Below are 23528 nucleotides of genomic sequence, written 5' to 3'. Positions count from 1 at the left end.
TTGTGGGATAAATAAAGTTAATCTAATCTAATCTGGATTTTTATTGTAATGGTTTTTATCATAGTCTTTAACATCCTTTTGTGGAAGCTCAAGGAAATTTAAGTGCTGATTTCTTTTTAAAAAATCAATTTTATAATGAGATTGTATCTTAAAATAATAAAACTATGTTTCAATGTATGCAAGTAAAATGAAAAGTTCAAGGGAATTGGATTATTCTGATGCATATTTATATTTTTTAGCAATCCATTTTGATAAATTATTTCAAATGTATTTCATATTGTTTAGTTGTTTGTTTGTTTTTTGTTGTATTTGTATGTATGTATGTTCTGTTCTATAATATGAACATATATTTTTTGATTTTAGAGTACAAAACAATCGTGGACAGATGTCCAAGAATTGGAGTACTTGGACTGTTACTTGGAGGATTAGACAATTGAAGTTAAAAGAAATTACATCATATTAATAATAAAGCTAAAAAGTTGTGAGATGCGCAAAAAGTCTCATTCTATCAAACCATTGATGTGCTGTTTGTTTTATTCACTATTTTTATTGAAAGTAAAAACAAACAAAATAAAATGGATAGAATGTATTTATTTTTTGCTCTTTTAAGAATGACTACTATTTGTTTTAAATATTAATGAACATGAAAACTAGGCTGTTTTAAGCAACAAAAAAGGAGGGGGGTATAAAAAGAAATATAATATCTAGCAGCATGGAGATGGTTCTGAGTTCTGAAATGACATTTAGATTATAATGTGTAGGAGATTACTTTTCAGAAACTGAACCTTGAACACTGAAAAATATCTTCATGCATATAATTTTTGATGGGTAAAACATTACTAAGATAAATGGGGTTGACTCATGAGACTTAATAAAATAGATGGCTCATTTATTAGGTTTGATCCCCCTCTACCGGCCAAAAAAGGGAACTACAGGTAGCACCCTGCGGGTTCCGGATGCTGGCCACTAGGCGGCGATAGCGTGTACACAGTAACCCAGACGACACAGAGGAAAGGGGAGGAAGTCAGGAAACTGCTTGCCTCTGCTGTGACAGCCGTATCAAAGAAAAGCACAGTTAAATTAAAGGCCTTTTTCGTGGTATAATAAGAGCTCAAAACCGCCACCGACATGTCGAAGAACACCGTGTCCGCCCGCTTCAGACGAGTGGACGTAGACGAGTACGACGAGAACAAATTTGTGGACGAGGAGGACGGAGGAGAAAACCAGCTGGGTCCCGACGAGGCAGAGGTGGACTCCCTCATCAGACAATATCCTTTACATGGTTACCCCGCTAGTACGATAACATACACGATCTGCTACAGGAAACAGCCACACTTTACTACCAATCTACGCCTTTTTTAAATGCTACGATTTATCTGCATATTTTCTCCATATACGTTTTGCCTGCGCGAATGGGCTCTTAGCAGCTAGGCCAGTCACTGTCCAGACTTGCCTGGCAGTCACATTCCAGGGATGTTTGCTCCAAGGAACAACAGGCTGTCGATGTACAGTTTATTAACTGCAAAGTAGTATACATTTGTTTAAGTACAAGTTTACCTTTTAATCTTACAAAACCTGTATTGTCTGAAGGGTCTGAAATTGTATTGTGCCGGTGCACGATTTGTGTTGTAGATTCACCCAGTTACATTTTAGGTACAAGTGTCTCCAGAGAGGCTTGTGTTGTGTTTGAAGTGTCTCTGGAAAGGAGAGTTCCCAGCTGATCCTTTGGTTTCAGTCTTAAATGCCTTATAAGGCATGCAAGTGTTTCACTTCCTCTTTGTATAAGACAGTAACCTCCCATCTAAGGAGAACTAAAGGATAGATGCACATTTTTAATTCTCTGAGTTACTATACTGAAAATATGGACATAAAAACAAAACTCACATGCCCTTATGTACTATCCTAAATGGCACAGTGCTTAATACTGTTAAAGAACTGTAATCAGACGCAATAGATATCAAATATTTGGATATTACTAAGATAAATTAAAAGATACATTCAGTAATATAACTTGCATTCAAGGAGCTATTGGTTGGTGTAATCATTCCTCCTGTTTATTTCAGCTGTGAATCGAAGAGATCCATTCTTGTCTGATTTCAATATCAGGCCTTGTACTGTACAAAAATGCATTTTAGTGTTCAGTTAAAACTACTAATAACCTTCAGCAGGATGAGAGATAAATGGAGAGGGTATCTTCCAAAGTTTAAGTGTTTTAAATACAAAATTCACTCTATGCGCCACTAACTCACCACTCTAACCTAGTAACACCATGAAGAGTGAATTTTGTATGAAAATGACTAACTGTGCCTGTTGCTCACTTGTTTTGTCTAACTCAACAGCACTGAATTCTCATACTTGCACCTGCTCAACTTTTAGCATGCATTTTTGCTGATACGCAGACTTTGGATTTTGTCGCCCATTAGTTACATTTGAGTTACACTAAGAAGGGATCTCTTCACAGCCAGTATGAACATAGTGAATGATGTAGAGATTATAGCAATCGAAACACTTTCAATGTAGATCAGGACATGTGATTACTGTTTCAAGACTCAACAAAAATGTGAACCTATAATTTAAAGTGGTCATTTGTACGCTTGTATAAAACCCAACCACCTAAGAAAAGAAAGGAATCCACGTTCACCTTGCAGACATAATCCACAGACACACATCTACAGTAAAAAATGAAACATTTTCAGTTTTGCTTTTAAAAAGACAATAGGACCAAAGTAAAAAAAAAAAAAGGCACCTTTACTAAATTCTTACCTGTACAGTTAGAAAACCACCAGCTAATGAGCAGAGAGGTCTGACTGAATTGTAGTCAGAATCTAATAGTCATTGACACAGATTTGTGATTGCCTGACACTGGACGTATTTATAACATTTGGGCTATTTGTGGCTATTGTTGTTTTTGGGAGGGCCCCTGCTTTACTACTTTGCATCCTTAACCCCCCCCCCCCCTGCACAGGAAATCTTATGGAGGCTTTACATGCAGTTCTGAAGAACCCACCAATCAACACAAAGAACCAGAATGTCAAGGTGGGTTTGGATTTATTTGTCAATAAATTTTCACCACATTCTCATTTTTCTGATAAATCATTTTGTCAGCTTTTAGACTCTTGAGTGATGAAATTACTGTTGACATTTTGTGCTTTAGTTGAACAATTTGAGAAGTGCTTTCTTGGAAACATACATGAGAGATGTCATCTTCTGTAGATGTAGACCCATGGTTCTTTTAAAAATTTGATGTGGAGCTTAAGGCTTAGGCCACAAACTACTCACTGTGACAACCAGAAGAAAATGCCATTTTTTTTAAAACTTCATTATTTATACATTTGTTATTTGCATAATTGAATAAAATCTGAGTTCTTTGGAACCTGGCTAGTAATGAAGTGAACTGTGTAGCAACTCTGGTTTTCATATGTGTTCCCTCTTTCTACCAGGATCGTGCTGAGGGTTTGGTGCTCAAGGTGCTCAGCGCCTTTAAGAGCAGTGACATTGAGAAAGGGGTGCAGTCTCTTGATAAGAACGGCGTGGACCTGCTGATGAAATACATATACAAAGGCTTCGAGAGGCCGTCAGAAAACAGCAGTGCGGTCCTACTGCAGTGGCATGAAAAGGTAAATGTTTGATATGATCATAAAGTGACGGACATTTTTTTTCCCTTGGTAACATCTGTAAACCTCAGTGTGGAACCTATTAGGATCGTTATTATGTACAGTAACATTAAGTTGTGACTTCAGATCATTTAACTGCACATTTTTCTTTCCAGCCTTGAAAAAAGTGTAACTATATTGTTCTAAAAATAATTATGAAATTGTGTCATTTTGGGTTAGGGTTAGACACTTCAGATTAAAGAATTTAATGATGATAGTGACAATAATGAAAATCTGTATTAATTAATTTGATTGTTTGATTGGTACGGATACCAATTGGATCAGTTCATCCCTTATTGATATTCAACTGCCTTGACTTGATAGACAAGCTGATATTTGGTCCAAGTCTTTGGTCTGAAGACATAGAGCTTTTTTTGTGACGAAGGCGTTAGAAATGTTAGGTACCAGACTTCAAACGTAAAGTTGTTGTTGATGTTGTTGTCTCTTAGATGTAGCTTTATAAATTATTTTGTTATAACACGTCAAGGAAAAGTAATAACAGGTTTTAAATGGCAACAGTTTATTTACTTTTAACCCCAAAAATGTCAGGGGTTTGTTGTTTAATGCCAATCAGAGACCGAACGTTTGAAAAAAAATGTGACCACAAAATGCCACAATTCTAAGCACAGGATGAACTAACAGAGATTACTTGAGACTCTGCCTCAGTACTAAAACATAGCCTGATCATATTTTTCCTCCTGTGTCTCCAGGCTCTAGCAGCCGGAGGAGTGGGCAGCATCGTCAGGGTACTAACAGCGAGGAAGACGGTCTAAAAGAGGAATGGAGGACTAGTTCACTCACTGACAGATACAGGGAGGAGCACTTTACTGTACTGTTCATGTAATAAAAAAACAGATGGTATAGGGGCTAAAGGGAAAACATTTTTTAACCCAATGTGACCCTGCTGTGTTCAAGGCTGTACTTAAAAAAATATATATCTGGGTCACATTTAGTTAAAAATAGGTTTTCTTGTTTCCTCCTACGCACAATCACAGCCTACTAAATCGTATTCCTCACAGGGTGCTACGGATAACTTCTCACCCCATGTGTCTGTGCTGCTTCCCTGATTTTTTTTTTTATCCTCCCTCTCCATGTCATTCCTGTATAATATGTGCTCATTATATACACCAGTGGTTCCCAACCTAAGAGTTGCAGTATAACTGAGGGTTACAAAATCACTAACAAGTTAGAGAGACAAAATACTACACATAATTGTTTATTTTTTTAGATTTTTCTCTAATCTATACTCTTTTGTGAATCACTGGATCATTTTACCTCCAGGCCTTTTAAAATAATTCAGATAAGACAAGGAAAAAAATGTTTTTCATTTGAACAGGTCAAAACCAGTTGACAAATGCACATGTAACAAGGAGTCACAAGTAGACCCCCTTTGTTCGAAGTGGTTACAAGCCAAAAAGGTTGAGAAACACTGCTTTACACTGTACCTACACACTCATACACTCATACGAACACTCGTATGCTCAAACACAGGCATGACTTCTAGTCATCTATTCTCCACTGACTTCCACACAAACACGCAAAAGTTTTCAGCTTTTCTTCACTCAGGAAACCTCTCTCTTCGTTTGTTTTCCACTATTCTCTTGTGGTTTCTCTGCAGCAGAGACTTCCTGATGGACTAAAAGCCAGATTCTCTGTCTGTAAATCCTCTCATTGCCTCTCACTGTAACACTTTAGCAGTGGGAGTCTCCTGAAAAGCACAGTCACAGATGGAGGGTGGTGGATTTGCTCACAGGGGTCGTCATTCCTCCCCCTGGGGAGGGGAGGAAGGGTAAGGGGGAGGGCTGGTGTCATCCATCTATCTATCCAACCATCTTTCTACACCGCCTGCTGCCCCAGTTAAGGATTATTACCCACGATGCATCTCCACCACCACTGTAATTAATCCTACTTTACTGCTCCTCACATCCTGTTTATGTCTGACTTTCTGATGCACCCTCTGCTACTGTCCAGGGCATCATGTAGCTCTGCGGGTACTGTTCATATTTTCAGGAAATGACATCACCCTGAGAATGCTTTCTAGGTTTTTTTTTTTTTACTTTGGTATTCAACAGAAAAGATAATCTAGGATTATACAGTTTCCTTTTTGTTTCATTATTGTTTTATAGTAATGATTTTTTTTTTTTTTTGCCTCAAGGCCAAACCCCTAATCAATCAAAATGAAACACCAGAGAGATAATATAATAAATATTTTGGTCTCGTAAAAAAATACATATAGAGTTTGCATGATCCCATTTTTGAGATTCAAGTGTTTTCTCAAGCATTTCATACCTGTCTTTTGTACATGTTTTGTGTCACTTCTGGAAAAATTGTGATTTTTGTACTGAATGTGTTAACATTCATGCTGTAGGATTTTTAAAACAAATCCTTCATACACAGTATTATCTTGCAGTAGAAACTCATACTGTTACGACCAGATATACTTTTAATTCCCGTACATTTTATATAATGAAGAGGAAAACTGGAAAGTTTTATCTGCCTTATGAGGTGGATTATGTCTGTTGCCAAATGATTTATTTTGCTTTCTTGGAAATTAATGGATGATTTAGTTGCCCTTCTATATTAGAGAACAATTTAAAAAAACAAAGTTGTGGAGTTATAACCATGTACATTACATATGAACACAAAAGCAAAGTGTGTTACAACTCAAAAAGTTGATTTTTTTGAAAATAAGCAACTTCATTTAGACAGTGATAGAGGAATTCAACTCTAACATACTGTTTTGTTTCTGCTCCAATCAAACACTGAGTGAAGGTTACTCATGGATTTTGTCAATGGATGTTGTTTTTTACAAAACGCAAAAGCATCGTCAGCATTGTGTTTCACTCACGAGTGTATCACCAGTTGATATTCAGACATGGGTTGTCATGTTTGAATACTGTCACCAGTGATGATACATCCAGACATTAGATATACCTTTTCTAATGCAGTAACGGCTAGTTTTACAAAAGTAGAACTTCTTCTGCTTCATGTTTTTCTAGTCAGAAATGCTCCTCTAGCTGAGGGCGAGAAGACGAGGAAACATACCAAACTGATGTACAAACTGCCTTACTCGAATATTCCTTTTTTATGTTTGTGCTTTTTTGACAATAAAAATAAAAAGGTATGAATGCTGATCATAACTTTATTGTGATGTTTGATGCTGTTTTACATATTAAGACTTAGTACGGTGAATACAAGTCAAGGGCTGTATTTATCACTCCTAAAACTGCTAAAGGTGAAATTTTACATTAATGTGAAAGATAACAGTTACAATCCTTCACTTTTACTTCTTGCAAACTTAGATAGAAGCTATTTATTCAGAAGAGTAGATCCTAGATGGCTGCAGCACAGAGAAAGAGGTGAGCACCAGCCTTCTGACATCTTTTGGAGTGATTGTATTTGTTGTGATAATAATACCTTATCTGAGGCAAAATGCATTATTAAAAAATATTGTGGATTTAGCCTATTGTGATTCTGATAGATTTGATACACATCTTTTTTACATTTATTAGGGGTGCAAACAAGAAGAATCAAGTCCATATTAATTTTGTTTGCAATCACTTTCCATTAGGGCTACACAATTAATCGAAATATAATCAAAATCGCAATATGGCCAAGTGCAGTATCCAAATTGCAGGAGCTACAATTTTTTGATAAAAGGTAAAATGAGTAAACTTTGTTTTGCATTGTTAGCACCATAAATGTTGTGGTGCTACAAAGACGCCCGGTCAACAAATCATATTCTCCAGACGTAAAGGATGATTGTTTGGTCCAATCATTTTTATATTGTTTTCAGTGAAAATTAAATTCACAAACGAACATTCCAACTGAAATCACAATCAATACCTGCCAATATAATCGCAATGTTATTATTTTTTGCATATCGTGCATCCCTACTTTCCATGCATCTTCATTATCTGAAACTTTAATGTGAAGATAAATTGTCTTTGAAGGTTTTGTAACCAATAGTTACTGCCACTAGATGTCGCACTAGACCACCAGCATCTCGGATCAAAACAAACTCTTAATCGGAACACAACCTCCGGCCTTGCTTCGGCCACAACCCTCCCCCCCCTTATCGTTGTCAGTCTGCAAGGTGTTGAAAAGCCAGTGAAAGCAGCCAGTAAACGCACTAAAGAAGCACAACAACAAATAAAATTCACCCTAAGTATATGAGAGCCAACAAAAACCAATCCCGCCACAGCCATTAGCCACCGCTAGCATTGCAGTGATATGCTCAACGGCAGCAAGCTAGCTAGCCATAGCAACAGTTGTCAACAAATTTGAAAAATGGGTAACAGCAAATAAGCTAACGTTATAACGCCTCCTGTGGCCTGTCACCAATGAAAACAGACATGTAACATTAAGTAGCCATGAAGTTACTTACTTAGGAGAAGAAGAACCAGTTCTGAGTCAAGCCGGAGTCCTTTAGTAGCTCATGGGGTTCTCCATCTCGGAAAAGCCATATCAGTTTTGGCTCCATGGTCTGACTGAAAGGAATTCAGCCTAGGAACTATCCCTACTACTGGCAAATAACATGCACGCGTGGAGATGGAAGTGGCAGGTAAATTTTTTTTAAAAACTCATGTTTCACAGCAGACCCGCATTTGATCCGGAAGTATTTACAGCCAGTCCACCTGTGCCCTGGCCTTATTTCTTTGCTTGTCAGGGCCTTTTTAACCTGAAAAACGTGGTTTCCTAAGTGGAGGAAATTCTGGGAGGTCACTCTCTGAACGCTGTGCACTGCACTGTACCACCTCACCCTATCTGTTAATGAATGTGGGGAGGGCCACGGGGGGCCAATTTTCCTATTGTTTCATCCTTAATTGTTTTTAATCTGACAAATTAATTGGTATTTTTCACAAATAAAATAAATGCTTGAAGACTACAAGTCTTGTTACTACAAGTTTTGCTGCAGAAAAAAATTAACAGAAAAAAATTAAAGAACTTTCGTATAACTAAATTGGATCTTTAGGTCATTTGTAAGTGTAACTAGAAGTTTGATAAAGTCATCTTAATAAGGATCAGGGCTGTTTTATGCTGTAGTGCTGCAGACATATATTCCACCTAATTTCAGTGTATATTCATTTATTAATTTTTTATTACAAAATGGATAGAATAAGTACAGTATGGCAATACATTATGAGAAAAAAAAAACATATGTACAAGTCATAAAAATAAAATACATCTTGGTATCAACTATTGGATGGAGCATTATGGCACACTCATGATGTAATCAGTGTAATGATTGAAAGGGTTTTTGTCTGATGCACTTGTATGTATAATGGGCCGCTACCTGAGGATGTAGAATACATGACAGTCAAGTTCTCTATCGCCACAATGAGCACCATATCTGACCAGTCACAACTCCACTTAGGTGACTGATTATACGAGGGCTATACAAAGTGGGAACTGCCCATTTTTCATGTTCAAGCACTTCCCAATAAGTTAATAATAGGTAGATGGAAATAAGTGACTAGCATTTCCTAGGCAGGGTTGAAGCCTTCACTCTGAGCCAGTCGTGGACATTTTGGCTTTGAGGAGCAAAATCTTGTTGATCTTATAAATAACTCTGAATGGGACAAAATATCAAATATATGAACAAACAGTCCTGACAGACTGAAGTGAGGTTTACAAGGATTAGAGCCAATTAATAGCCAGTTTCATCCAAGCCTCCTGTTAACCTCCAGTGGCTTGTTTTATATTCTACTTCCTTATGTCTTCAGGGCTGTAGGCACTCACTGGCCTCTCACACACTCAGAATAAGTCTTTTTGCAGTCTGTTTACTGATGTGGCCACTTTTCCACAACCACACCCACTCACTCACACCACGCCGCTCTCTCAGTGGTGCTGCATGCGGAGGATGCGCTTCATCACCGCACCTTCTTCTTACATCATTTAAAGTGCTCTCAGTAGGGGTAGGCAGAGACGGCGATATAGACGATGAAGGTCGTCTGGTACTCAATGCCTCCGTCTTCGCTGTAGGAGAGGGCTCGGACCTTCATACGGTATGTGTGGGGCTCTCGTAGTGCCCGTGTGGTGAACAGCACACCCTTCAGGTTCTCGTCTCGCAGGGCAAAAGGTAACATGACGTCCTCATCCACCACCAGGAAAGTGGTTCTTGGGTGCATCACTCCGTCCTGTGTGTAGGCCACCAGCCTGATGAGGTCCTGATTGGCTGCGATGCCAAAGGGAAGAGACAGCAGCTTGTACTCCAGGGCATAAGGGCTCAGTGTACACTCCAGGTCATTTGGTGGGCAGTTCTTCAGGCAGAACCTACAACAAAGTGAATTTTAGTTGAATATGGTGGGGCAAGGTAGGAAACGAAGTAGTTCCACATATACAAGATTTACTTTGACCAAATTAAACAAACCAAAAATTATTTTTCCTATTATTTAATTATTCAAAATCTTCAAAAACATTTATGCTTTGGCATAGTCATCATGTACAAATACTGCATGATGACAATTCAAATGACCCATGCTGTTTAAAGGGCCAGTTCAACAAAATCCATCTTAAAAAAAAAACACGAAAAACAACAACAAAAAAAAAACCCATTTTCCCCACATAGCCAAAGACGGACAAGCATTATTTTTTATTTTAAGATGAAGTTAGTTTTATTTTAAGATGAGGTCAGCTATATCACGTTAGTGCTGGTAGCAGCATTGAAAATGTGACATTTTCAAAATTCAGCAGGAATGCATATTTGTAGAAACAAAGTCTCAGTTACTGCAGGTGAACCACAGACATGGTTGTGTATTTGCCTTCACTGAAACTACTGTATTACAGAAAACACAGTCCCAACGATCACCATTCTCAATTCTGCTAGGGAGCTGGCCAGAATTAATCCTGTAGTTTAAAATGATCCAAAAATACAAACTGCTCCATAACTGAGTCCCTAAGACTGAACATTATTTTAATTTGTGGTCCCTCTTGAGCTCATTAATGGGTTAATCCTAATTGAGTGGTAGATGTATTTCTGTGGAGCTTTACCCTGTGGCTGGATCTCTCTGGTAGTTTGATGGACAGGGTGTGTCAATACATTGGTAATTTCCTCTCATGTTGAAGCACATTCGGTTCGCTCCACACTGGATGTTCTGCTCCAGACACTCGTCTATATCTGCAGATACAACAAACAGCTTATCACAAAGGCACTGCTGTGGTACAATATGAAACCGGTCACACAATGATGGTGACAGATCCAGGGAGTAGATGGTGGTTCTCACCTTGACAGGTTTTGCCATTGGTCATGAGGCGGTAACCAGCAGGACAGAGACACCTGTGGCTCCCTGGTGTGTTCATACACTCATGCTGACAGGCATCCCTCACCTCACACTCATTGATGTCTGTTGGCGTCACACGGACACACACACACACACACACAGAATGATGCAGATATAAATTATGTATTAAAACATATTTCAAGCTTACAGTCCATATTTACAGTAAAATCCTTGAGCAGCAGTAACACAATGAGAAAGTTTCATCCTCTCCCTCATCTCAACCCTGCCTGTCCTCCATAGTTACCTAAACAGCGACCACCCCTGGACTCAAACCCTTGCTGACAAGGGAGGAAGCCTTGCTGAGAGGAATGTGTGCGAGTCTCTCTGCGGCTACGGCTCCTGTAGCGCCCCCTTGTGGCGGCTGTGTAGGAGTGGTAGCTCTGAGAGGCCAAGTTGTGGTACAGTTGTTGGTAGGAGTTGCGCTCAGGAGAGGACTGAGATGTGCGGTAGCCGTATGACAAACTTTCATAGCTGGGCAGACGCTCCAGACCAGCGCAGGATTTGCCATCACCCAGCAGTTGGCGCCCCGGTGGGCAGGTGCACTTGAAGCTGCCAGGCGTGTTGATGCATTGGTGGGCACAGGGCTGAGGAAGCCGCTCACACTCATTTATGTCTGCCCCCAGCACAAAGAAACACCAGCACCAGGAAAAGACAGAGGGGACAGAGTGATAGAAAAGAGGGGGGGGAGGAGAAAAAGGTACAAAAACAATGCAGGAGAAAAAAAGGGGATCATAGGAAGGGATATGAAAAGAGCAAATGAGGTGGTGCAGGCCATGAAAATAGAGGAGAAAGATGAGGATGAGGGGGGGAGAAAGGGGATATGTTAATTACCCCACTGCACAACAATACATTTTCATGTCTCTAAGACAGAAATGTATTGAGACTATAACACTGAGACTATAATATTTGTTTAATTTGAATGAGAGACTGATATTATCTCCTCCCATATCAAATATAAGCGCTGGTGTGAAGGAAATAACTTCAGATCTAGTTCACAATTTATCTGAAGACATGATATCAGATTGTATGTGATATCAGGTACAAAACTCAGTTCATGGCAGATACTTATAAACAGTATTTGACAAAAACAGACATCAACGTCCAGGGTTAATGATGACACAGGGGGAACAGGGAATATACACCAATACAAAGCAACACCAGGAAATAGCCAGATTCAAACATAAAGGTAACGGTTTGAAAAATCTGAATTGGAAGAGAGTGAAAGGAAAAAGTGACAGACAACTGTTAGGTGATGGTGCTGGTCTTTTTATGTTCACTGCGTCAAACGAGGAACCATTTATTTTCAGTTTCCCTTCATGTAGTGCTTTCTCACCCTTTTTCTTACTCTATTCTGACAGTGCAGACAAGGAGACTTAGACTCAACTTAGACCTTTTGGACAGCATAACACCATGCATTAGATCTCTGCAATAAAAAAGGTATTTGCATTTAATGTTAGGGGTTAGTAAGCAGTTTCCATTGCAACATTTTAAAAATGTAAGCAAGCAAGCGTCAGGATATAGTGCCTGAACTACACTGCAGATGACAGCAGAGTTATTTTAGACTTTCAACAGGAGTGAGTCACCCACACAAAGAGAAGCAAGAGGGCTGATGGAAAGTGCAAGGCAGCAATGTTTCAAACTGCTTGACATATGCTTTGATAAATATCCTCAACTAAAAAGAATTATACATTAGACTGTGTAAACATCACCTGCCTAATCAATACTAAAGAAGCCCTTTATATGTCATAAATTATTGTTTTTGTGTTTAACTTCTGTTCCTAATGAAGTGGTGATGGTGTAAAGAAGACATGAAGGATGTACATACCGACACATGGCCGTCCAACTCCCTGAGATCTGTAGCCACGTGGACAAGTGCAGTGGTAGCTGCCTCTGGTATTCTCACAGATCTGGTTGTATCTGCACTGATGGGTGCCATCTCTGCACTCATCAATGTCTACAACACAGACCAAAGCTCGACTATAAATCCAGCTTTTGTAACTCAGCGTGCAAAACTGACATCTCTCAGTTTGTACTGTTTTAAATTTTTTCATCAGCTGATTCTCTCCTGCTTACTAAGGTAATTGTGGCTGGACACTCACCTACACACGTCCCGTTGGCACCTTTGGTCATACCATTTGGGCACAGGTCAATACAGGTGTAACCACCCCGTGTGTTTTTACACTGTTGATCTGAACGACAAACCCTCTGTCTGCACTCGTTTATATCTGAGGTGAAAAGAGAGAAAGAGAAGTGGTGTAATCAAAGGATCAAAAGTATAATTAGAATTATTTCTTCCCAGAAAAGTTTTGAGAAGAGGGCAGGTTCAGGTTTAAAACACTATAATACAAACGATTTGATTTTTGAGGTTGAACATCCAGTTGGAGTGCATACTTGTTTTGGATAGAATATATGTGATGTTTGTGGTTCCAGATGTAACGTTAATGTTGAAAATTACAGGTGGAGAATTCCTTGGAGAGGAGTATGGGTCTCACCTATACAGCGTCGATTCCTGAGTTGAAATCCTGGCTCGCAGGCACAGCGATAACTACCAATGGTGTTAAGACAGTGTTGATTGCATGGATTGGACTCCTGACATTCGTTCACATCTGAGCAACAGAGAACACATTGCACATCAGCTTTAAGAAATTTGAAGAAATTGGAAACACAAATCAATTAAAAAATACTTAGTTGACAAATAAAGCTCGTTAATGTACCTGTGCAGCTGAGGCCGTCAGCTGTTCTCCTGAAACCACGCCCACAACGCATGACACATCGATAAGAACCAATAGTATTCTCACAGTCCTGTCCATCATGGCACATGTTGCCACCCAGAGAACACTCATCAATATCTGAGAGAGCGGAGAGCAGAAGATTAATTAGACAATGACCTATTGCTGTTTTAATAATAAGCCGTACATTTAATCTAGGTACAGTATGTATGCGTTTGTTGTGTACCCTGACAGGTCCTGCCATCAGCTGAGATTGTGAGGCCCCGGGGACAGGAGCAGTAGTAGGTGCCCATGGCATTGTGGCAGGCATGAGAACAGGGGTTCCCAACCTCACACTCATTCTCATCTGCAGCACATGATACATAAAAAAGAACATTGTAATAATAAGAACAGGTTTGATCATACAATGAGAAAATAAATAGATTTTTAACTGTACTGAATACATTATTGTTTAACTGATTCTTATTGAATAGGAATGGCATAAGACGTTTCAAAAGACACTACCTGCACAGTAGGGCCCGGCAGACACCAAAGTGAATCCCTGAGGACACTGGTTACTGCGTTCACCTGGAATCATGTGAACATTTTATCATTATATTTACATTACATTACATTTACAAAAGAATAACTGTCTGACTAGCAAAAAAACAAAAGGAAAAATACAGAATGTAATATTTTAGCCCATATCAGTCCATCTCTCACCAACAGTTAAAATATTATTCCCACAGTCAGTCCCCTCAGAGAGCAGTGTCCTCACCCTTGGTGATACTGGCTTGGATGCTGAACTCCAACACCTCCTCCAGGGGGTGGTAGTGAGAACCGATGGCTGTGGCCTGCAGCATCTCCACCAGGTAGGGCATCTTGCCCTTGGACGGGTCATAGGAGATGGTGTGATTCCAAGAGTAGGGCACACTCTGCCTATCGATACTGAACATGCGAGTGGACTGAGCGTACAGCTGCCCTGGGCCCGTCTGGATGTAGTCTTCTGTGTAGTCCTGCAATGAACACAGTACATGTGAGGCAGCCGTGAAGGAACTTTGTATAATTCCAGTATATTACAGTTTACAGTATATTGGTTAAAATATGCCAAAGTTTTTGTCTTGTTTTACTAACATACGTAAAAACATATTGCTTATTTCTGTACCTTGATGCTAATGTCAGCATGTGAGGGCAACTGTAAGATGTGTCCATTCACTACGATGTCCAATAACAACGCTCCATCTGAGTCCAGGCCTCTGGCAATGTGGGTCATCCTCAGGATCTCACCTGGTAACATCCAGAAACAGCACAGATGTGTGTCATACTTCAACCTACAAACACTAAACATCAACATCATCAGTCAGCCATTGGACAAATACTTCACGATTCCAAAGGCAGCTAACAGGCAACAGACTAGACGCACTCTGAGTGTAATAAGCACAGACACACCCAGTCAGTCCATTTTTACCTGTGGCGAACTCCACCTGTGTGTCTCGCCTGAAGACGCCTCCTGTTAGCGTGTAGCCATTGACAGCCTCTCCTACTTCCTGTGCTGTTGTCCAGTAAACAGGATTCAGGATGGAGATGAGCTTTCTCATTGCAGGACCTTGAATAGAAAAGGCAGGAGAAGGTGGCGTTTCACTTACTATAAGAGTTTATAGAACGATTAAGAGAACTTGAACTAGATGCACTAGTTCGGTGGAGGTAGGAATCACATCTAAATCATGTCTAAAAGCACGAAAGGAAACTGACCTAATACCCGTGGAATGTTAGAAATTGTGGCCTTGATGATTCTGCCACCAGACTTGCTGTCTGTGACGGTGCCATTGAGGATGGCGATGCCAAATTCTATATCATTAATGTTCCCTATGATGGTACCTCGTGCCTTCTGGGGCCCACCTGACAAAGAGAGATGATATCATTAAGTGTAAATGCTTCAAGTGTATACAGAACCAACCACACATACATTATTTTTTGAAGAACCGGCTTACCTGGGCAGGCCTGATTGTTACACCTGGAGAGCTGTGAGGAGTCTCCTGGACATGAACGGCCCCCGTTACTAGGAGACGGGCTGTTACAGAGTCGGACACGTGTTCTCTCCCCACCTCCACAGGAAGCAGAGCATTCCCCCCATGGCTGCCATGAACCCCAGTTACCATCAACTGCAATGGTACACCCGTGAAATATACAAGTAAGTAAGTAAGTATACATACACAAATCACGCAGCAGTGCATTAAAAATGATGAAATACAGTTTGAACAACTGAGGTTTTCTTGACTAAAGACACATTCCACATGTTTCCCATATGCTGGAACAAAGAAAAAAAGTCAGTCATTGTCATCTATCTATCTCTAAATTTGTTTTTCCCTTTTTTGTCACAGATATCTTTCTCAACACTTAATGAACACAGCGTGAAATGCAAAAACCAGTTAGTTGTACTTATTTGAAGTGCACTTAGATATAATTTCACTTTTTTCACTTCAAGAGCTTTGTAGGCATCTACACCCTGAGCTTTGTTGACCCCTGACCACAGCACAATTGTAAACAAGCTGACTCACCAGGGCAGTTTGCTGTGCTGCACCTCTGTATCTGTGTATCTGCACCTGCACATGCCCTCCCACCATTAGCAGGTCTGGGGTTGTCACATGTCCTGTAGCGTCTCATCTGACCTCCGTTACATGTCTTGCTACAGCTGCCCCAGCTACTCCATGGACCCCAGTTACCGCTGACTGACAGAAAGTAGGGCAGAACAGAAAAGAGAAAAGCTAAAAGTCATATGCATATGACCTGAAACCATGAAACTAGGCAGACATTTTTACAAATAGATATACAGATATAGTAAAAAAAACATGTTTTTCTGTCGAGTAAAATGTGCTGCATTTGTCAATCTAAGGGCAAGTAAAAGTTAAGATGACTCACTAGGGCATGGCTCACTGTTACAGAAGTCAATATGTACATCGTTGCCCTCACACTGCCTGCCACCATGCTGAGGGGCAGGGCTGGCACAGAGACGTGTCCTCTGTCTGGTCCCGCCTCCACAGGAAACACTGCAGGCTCCCCAGCTCACCCAGGATGACCACTTCCCATCCACTGGAGGACAAAAGAAAAGAAGAAACAGGATGATCAGTCACCTATCCTTAATATTAAAGACCTGATTTTAGCACTGAAACTTACATCAACTGGGGAATAGACATATAGATATAGACTAAAATCTTTTTCAGTGAGATGTTAGAATGAAGTACAATCCCTAACCCCCTCACCAGGACAAGGCCTCTCCTTGCACACTTGTGTTTGGGTGTCTGTGCCCTCACACTGCGGTCCATCAAAGGCTGGAGGAGGGTTGTTGCACAGCCTGATTCTGGACTGCATACCCTTACCACAGGTTTCACTGCATGGGCTCCAAGGTAGCCAAGACCCCCAGTTACCTGCCACTGCAGGAGTATAGAAAAAAGAGTCAATTCATACAGGCCAACAGTCACAAATGTAGGTCCTGCATCATGGAAGCTTATTTATTGAGAATCAAGGCAAATTAAATCTGGAATAAAGCTTGTTTCTGGTAGTTGTGTAAAATATTATAGGTAGGTAGTACCCTATTTTTTCAATTCTAGTTAAGTCAAGTCTTTAGTATTTGGTAGTTGAGAAAAGTGTGATTTTATACAAAATTTTTAGATTAACTTTGAATGGGACATGCGTGTGAGATGAGACACACATTCCTGTCAGTCATAGCTCCACGTACCACATATTTCTTTCTAGAAAATGTATGTGTTTGCTCACCTGGACAGGGTCTGACACTGCACATGATGACTTCCACTGCCTTCCCCTCACATGTCCTGCCTCCATGCTGAGCTGGAGGGTTACTGCAGGTCCGGATCCTGGTTCTGTTGCCCTGACCACAGGTACGGGAACACTCCTCCCACAGAGACCACTCTGACCAGTTACCATCCACTGAAGAAGGACACAGTTACAGGTTTCAGTACAGCACACACCATTAGCACACAGTCTGAAAGAACAGGTTGAATTATTCTCCCTCTAATTCTTAAAATCATTCTCACCTGGACAAGGTTTTCCCTGACAGCTGCGTGTTTCTGTGTTTAGTCCTGCACAGTGACGCCCTCCATTGGCAGGTAGAGGATTATTACACCGCCTCACTCTCTTCTGAGCCCCGACACCACAGGACACACTGCAAGGACCCCACTCTGCCCACTCTGAGTAGCCCCCATGTACTGAAAAACAAATAAATCCACATTAGCACGAGGTATCATTTGCCATTTGGTCAGTCTGGGCGATTTGTTTCCTTGTACTTTCTTCTTGAAAAAGACCCATAATGTACAGCTCACCTCGTATAGTTAGAGTGACCCTGACCAGTACAGATCCAAGTAGGTTTCTCGCCACACATTCATATTCGGCCGTGTCCTCCTTCTGGGCACTGCTGATCCTGAGGGTACCGTTGGACAGGGTGGAGAAGCGGTTGATGCCCAGCAGTGCGCGCCCCTGGCGGGACCACTCTATCATGGGTGTAGGCTCACCCTCTGCCTGGCAGTTGAGCACAACTGTGGTGCCAGCGTCCACCACTGTCTCAGCTGGCTCCACAATGATGGTGGGTGCTCCTGGAAGCAGAGGGGTGGTACCATGTGATCTTACATTTAATTCTACTTAATTCACATGTCAAAATCAATATACCAGTCAAGGGGTAAAAATAACACCTGATTATGTCACTACATTTTTTAAAGAGCATTATTAAATCACTGGAGAACTCTTTTAGGTTGTAATAACTTTCACATTCTTTTCATCTAGAAATGCCAGACTTGATACTAAATAGGACTGACACAGAGCAGACAGACACTCACTCTGCAAAGTAAGTGTGACACTTCTTTCCACCACCCCAGCGTCATTAGTTGCCACACACATGTAGTTGCCTGCATCTTCACTCTGTATAAAATGGAATAAAAAATAAATACAGTTCATTATCATAATTAGGAAAAATATAATATAGAAATATACATAAAGGGTCTCAGTCTCAACATGTTTTCCTACCACTGTGCCATAGATTGCCAGAGAGCCATTGTCCAGCTGACGGATTCGGTTGCTGATCTGGATGTTTATTCCATTTTTGCTCCACTGGATGGTGGGCAGGGGGTCACCGCGAACCTCACAGTTCAGGATGGCATTGCCTCCCAGAGGTTCAATCCGGTTGGAGTGAAGATCCCCATCAATGATTGGAGGCTCTGAAGGCAGACAGAAAAATAAATCATAAAAGTTTGCCTTGACATTATGTGGTCAAATTGTGAGCTAAACAAGTGTCATGGGAGCGTGGTTTTACCTTTCACATATACAAAGCCCAGTGACTTGATGGTTCCTACACTGTTTTCTGCCACGCAGGTGTAAGTGCCAGAATCTTCTTTACTCACTTTCTCTATCACCAGTTCACTGCGGCCGTTCATATGATCGTAGTGAACTACAGCATTCACAAAACGCAGTAAAAGACAATATGAGAAAAACACAGTTAAAATGTATGAAACACAGCTACATAAAAATGGATTTTGGGGGACTTTTTATTTCTGAGCAATTATAAAACATTCGCCTAACGAGTGGAGATGTTTCCTCACCTGGGATAATATTGTTGTTGAGGGCCCATGTGATCCTTGGTGGCGGGATGCCACTGACCCCACAGGTCAGCAGGAGGCGTTCTCCTTTGTTGAGGGCCACATCTGCGAGCAGCTCAGTGAAGACAGGGTGGGTATGAACTGACAGAGTTACTGTTTGACTGTCCTGCCCGACTGCATTAGTGGCAATACAGGTGTAACTGCCTGCATCATCAGGCTGGTGCAGAGGAGAGATCAGGAGAGACAGAACATGCAGAAAGTTTTTTTTAAATACATCTTTTTGGCACAAGACAGGCGTAGTACTTGTTACATAATAACATGCATTGAATAATCAATTATTAATTACATTACCTGCAATAAGATGAGCAGATCTAAATTTAATACAAGTCAATGTCACTTCCTAGTAGTCTGCAGGAAGATAACTTGTTGCTCTTTGTTTCTCTTACCTGAGCAATGTCTATAACCAGCTCTCCAGAGGGCAGGATAGTGTACTCCCCTGTGCTTTCACTGACAGGATTACCATCCTTCTCCCAGGACAGGCTGGGATGTGGGACCCCCTCCACCACACACACCAGCTGGGCCTGACTGTTTTCTACCACTGCTACCTCCTGCTCTCCACCACGAATGGAGGGAGGGACTGCAAAAATAAGGGGTTCATTTTTAATTATCACATTATTTCTAAAAAAGATATTGGTGGCCTCTAATGCCCTGTGCGCTACGTTTTACATTTTGAGCCAGCGGGTCTGATTTTATGGCAAATCAGCTGGATCGCTTTACGGCACAAATGGAGGCATTGGTTTTCAAGCTTCCCTGGAGTAACAGACCGTATTGCTAGTGAAGTGCTAAATGCAAATGTAGTCAAAGCAGCAGGTAGGGACATGAAACAACATCATCTTTGTGGTTTTGAGATAAAAAAAGATATCAAGGTGTAACAACAAAGTCATACAACAACAGAATCACCACAGATGAACAACATAAACAAACACCACAAACATATAGTCGTATGTTGTCTTCAGTTATGTGGTTTACAGTGAATTGACTAAAACTTACTTTGTACAGTAAGGCTCATTTCAAGGTTTACAGTTCCCGCTGCGTTGGCAGCAGTACATGTGTATCGTCCAGTATCACTGGGTTGGATGAAGGCGATCTGCAGGGAGCCTGAACTCAGAACCCGCTGCCGCACAGATTCCTTCAGCGGCTGCCCGTCTTTATGCCATGTGACAGAGGGAGGAGGGGAGCCGTCAGCCTGGCACTGCAGCGTCACAGAGGAGTCCACTGGTGCCAGGTACTTTTGATTCTCTGAACTGATCACGGGAGGCACTGCAGGACACAGTGCAAACAGAAATATCACATGCTGTCAGTACATGGCATTATTAGCAAGAGAAAGAATCAGCATCATTGTAAGACTGACTAATACTTAACACTTTTTTTATCTTGACAACTATTTAGTCTGATTACCGTTACTTTGTGTGTGACCTACCTTGTACTTTGAGCTTGGTCTTCCCTAGTGCAGTGCCAGCCGGGTTTTGAGCCACACATATGTATGTACCAGAGTCTGAAACAGAAGCCTTGGAGATCTGCAGACTTCCATTAGGCAGCACAGTGAAACTTCCACCTGGTATAGAGCAAAAGAAAATGATGTTATGACTAACTGCTTACAGTCTAATTATTGACACACACAGACAGGATGAATTACCTGTGGTGGGTATGTTGATGCCCTCCTTCTGCCAGGTGATGGTGGGCCTCGGTGAGCCTGTGGCCCTGCAGGGCAGAGTGATGGGGTTATTGAGGATAACGTCCAAGTTGGGCGGGTGGGACTGGATCACTGGAAGCTCTGAGGAGGCAAAAAGGAAAAGGCTGATGTTCAGAATGATGAAAAATATAAATAACTGAAAATGAAAGCAGATTTTAGACAGCAGTTGGAGCATAAAATTCATACATATAATCACAGATGAAATAAATGCTTTGGCACTTATTTCTGTCTCATCATGTGGAAAATCATTAATGATGTTCAGTGGTGAAGCAAGTAATGAGTTCCCTTTCCCATGTGAACATGAAGGAGCTTTTTCTAAGCTACCAGAGTCGGTTTCCTATGTCAGACCTGGGCAAATTGCCAGCTTTGGCTATTTTCTTCAAGATTCAGGAAGATTTCTAGATCTTTCACCACAGCTCCATTAGGAACAAAATCAGGAACCTTCCCGGACACAGTACACAAATGACTATTTTAAAATCCTGCATGGCCAAGTCTCAGGAGCTATATACAATCTACAGTAAAAAAAAATCAATTAAGGTCAGAACTTGATGTATCGTCTCTTGAGTTGTTCTTACCCTGCACTGTGAGTTGTACATGGCGTTGGGTGGAGCCTGCAGCATTCTTCGCTGTGCATGAGTAGCGTCCAGCATGACTGAGCTCAGCTGAGGTAATCTCTACTGGACCTGAGGACAGAATAACAAAGACCTGATCAACATAATTACCTCATGTTGATCACAAGGTCCCACTCATTTGACATTTTGGTATTGTACTTCTGGTGTGTTTTTGTTCAACACAAAAACGTACTACTACCTTATATTTCCTTTTTTTATGCCATAAAAACAGGTGAGGCAAAGAAACAAAGAAACAAAAAAAAGAAATTATAATAATTATTAGTTACCTTTCAAAGGAGAACAGGTTTATGATAGTAATCAAAAGGGTTGAAGAACAGTTACCTTTTTATTTTGGGTACATTGCTTTTCAGGTTTGTGCACAAACATGTGGATGTCTGGTAACAGTTTAATGACAGTTACCCTGTCCTCACTGGCAAGTTATCCACAATCACATTTTAATTAACCTGACTTGATATTATTTGCACAATTCTGACCTGAGGGCAGGACGCTGTATCCTCGTCCCTCTTTGGTAATCTTCATGCCATCCTTGCTCCAGTGTATCGTGGGCTCAGGGACACCAGATGCAGTACAGGCGATAACCACCGGGGACAGTCTGGTTACAGTTAATTCTGTGGGTTCGTCTGCTATGGATGGAGGAACTGTGGAGAGATAAGAGTGAAAAGGAGACAGAAACAAAGGGGATAAGAATGTTTTAAGTCTGTGTTTTCAGCAATAGTAACTGTGAATGTGAACCAAAAATGTTTACAACAGACAATGATGAACATATCATTAGCAGAATTATGAAGCTGTTGAATAATGCTGTATTACTCACCATGGACAGTGAGGTTGATGGATCTGGAGTGTTCCCCTGCCTCATTAGAGACCACACACTCATACACTGCTGTGTCCTCAACTGTGGGAGCTATAACTACCAGGGAGCCTGATGATAGTAATCTGGAAAAAATGAAAAAGAGGTCAAGTCAGTATTTGGAAGTAGATGCACTTTAAAGTCCTGCCTCTATGTGCTCAAACTATTTAGAGATTAATTTGGTTTATTGCTGTATAATCATAAAATGATTATAAATTTTGATATTTGTCTTTTCTGTGAAGCCTGGCTTGAGCTGAGTTTTTAAGATCTTGAATAAGGAAACAGAGAGAGAGAAAACCTGGATCAACCTGTACATATTCTGGTTCTGGTCAGTATTGATGGCTCGACCATTTTTCTTCCAGCTGACAGTGGGTTTGGGTATGCCAGTGGCGTCGCAGGACAGGGTGGTCTGAACGTTGACTGTAACCGTTACATTGGTGCGACCATCGGCGATAGAAGGAGGAACTGAAAGATGAGAAGCAGCGATCATGGGATTACTGGGTGACTGTATTTGTGGGTGATGGAAATAATTCTGTTTGCACATATTTACTACCCACCATAAACCTGCAGATCTACTCTCTTGCGTTGTGTCCCGGCCTGATTTGTTGCCATACACAGGTAGCGGCCTGTGTCGGTCACCTGAGCAGAGTGGATGTGCAAAGACCCATCCTCCGCAAACGTGTACCTGTACACATTCATACAGACAGGATTGTATATGTAACGGTTATAACATCATGATAGTAATAGTGGTTTAAGATACAATCAGTGACAACAACATCATTGCTGTATGACGTTTGGCTTTACCTGGGATTGTTTCCTGCCAATATTGCACCATGTTTCCTCCAGGTGACACGAGGCGGGGGGACTCCACTTACGATACACTCGAGCACTGATGGCTGGTTGATGTGTACTGACACTGTCTGGGGGCCGTCCTTGATAGTTGGGGCCACTGAAGGAACAGGTGACAGATTGAAAGACACATGGATTTTATTCATTTGTACCTTTGTGATCAATACATCTCTGTAACTGTTTACTGAGGGAATTGGAAA

At 41.0% G+C, this 23528-nt stretch overlaps 2 protein-coding genes across 2 annotated transcripts in view; one reads left to right on the top strand and one right to left on the bottom strand.

The window, feature by feature from the left end:
- The first annotated feature begins 1006 nt into the window (after positions 1 to 1006).
- Positions 1007 to 6793, top strand: arpc5b (actin related protein 2/3 complex, subunit 5B). The gene is made up of 4 exons (XM_087170492.1): positions 1007 to 1269; positions 2965 to 3036; positions 3441 to 3617; positions 4364 to 6793. Exons 1-4 carry the CDS (start codon positions 1129 to 1131, stop codon positions 4424 to 4426), a joined length of 453 nt encoding a protein of 150 aa, XP_087026618.1. The 5' UTR covers positions 1007 to 1128; the 3' UTR covers positions 4427 to 6793.
- A 1931-nt stretch (positions 6794 to 8724) lies between these two features.
- The window catches only part of hmcn1 (hemicentin 1), an 85300-nt gene continuing 70496 nt past the window's right edge, over positions 8725 to 23528 (bottom strand). The window contains exons 73-107 of the mRNA XM_023394544.2: positions 23284 to 23428; positions 23037 to 23164; positions 22788 to 22944; positions 22444 to 22565; positions 22106 to 22270; positions 21576 to 21683; positions 20944 to 21081; positions 20728 to 20862; positions 20298 to 20567; positions 19694 to 19884; positions 19251 to 19464; positions 18965 to 19099; positions 18679 to 18869; positions 18492 to 18573; positions 17982 to 18251; positions 17697 to 17867; positions 17419 to 17589; positions 16905 to 17075; positions 16564 to 16734; positions 16203 to 16373; positions 15636 to 15806; positions 15397 to 15543; positions 15113 to 15250; positions 14810 to 14931; positions 14423 to 14660; positions 14170 to 14232; positions 13892 to 14011; positions 13651 to 13785; positions 13429 to 13542; positions 13036 to 13161; positions 12762 to 12890; positions 11181 to 11549; positions 10880 to 10999; positions 10647 to 10773; positions 8725 to 9929 (exon numbers count right to left, since the gene is read on the bottom strand). Of these exons, the coding sequence (XP_023250312.1) occupies positions 9563 to 9929; positions 10647 to 10773; positions 10880 to 10999; positions 11181 to 11549; positions 12762 to 12890; positions 13036 to 13161; positions 13429 to 13542; positions 13651 to 13785; positions 13892 to 14011; positions 14170 to 14232; positions 14423 to 14660; positions 14810 to 14931; positions 15113 to 15250; positions 15397 to 15543; positions 15636 to 15806; positions 16203 to 16373; positions 16564 to 16734; positions 16905 to 17075; positions 17419 to 17589; positions 17697 to 17867; positions 17982 to 18251; positions 18492 to 18573; positions 18679 to 18869; positions 18965 to 19099; positions 19251 to 19464; positions 19694 to 19884; positions 20298 to 20567; positions 20728 to 20862; positions 20944 to 21081; positions 21576 to 21683; positions 22106 to 22270; positions 22444 to 22565; positions 22788 to 22944; positions 23037 to 23164; positions 23284 to 23428 (5792 nt within the window). The 3' untranslated portion in view covers positions 8725 to 9562. The remainder of the gene's footprint in view (positions 9930 to 10646; positions 10774 to 10879; positions 11000 to 11180; positions 11550 to 12761; positions 12891 to 13035; positions 13162 to 13428; positions 13543 to 13650; positions 13786 to 13891; positions 14012 to 14169; positions 14233 to 14422; positions 14661 to 14809; positions 14932 to 15112; positions 15251 to 15396; positions 15544 to 15635; positions 15807 to 16202; positions 16374 to 16563; positions 16735 to 16904; positions 17076 to 17418; positions 17590 to 17696; positions 17868 to 17981; positions 18252 to 18491; positions 18574 to 18678; positions 18870 to 18964; positions 19100 to 19250; positions 19465 to 19693; positions 19885 to 20297; positions 20568 to 20727; positions 20863 to 20943; positions 21082 to 21575; positions 21684 to 22105; positions 22271 to 22443; positions 22566 to 22787; positions 22945 to 23036; positions 23165 to 23283; positions 23429 to 23528) is intronic.

Source organism: Seriola lalandi, unplaced genomic scaffold (assembly GCF_002814215.2).
Source record: "Seriola lalandi dorsalis isolate HSWRI2012SDOR001 ecotype SW California unplaced genomic scaffold, Sedor1 jcf7180002054949, whole genome shotgun sequence".
NCBI classification, from domain to species: Eukaryota; Metazoa; Chordata; class Actinopteri; order Carangiformes; family Carangidae; genus Seriola; species Seriola lalandi.
Note: the sequence above shows the minus strand (reverse complement) of the source record. Positions and strands in the feature narration are given on the sequence as shown.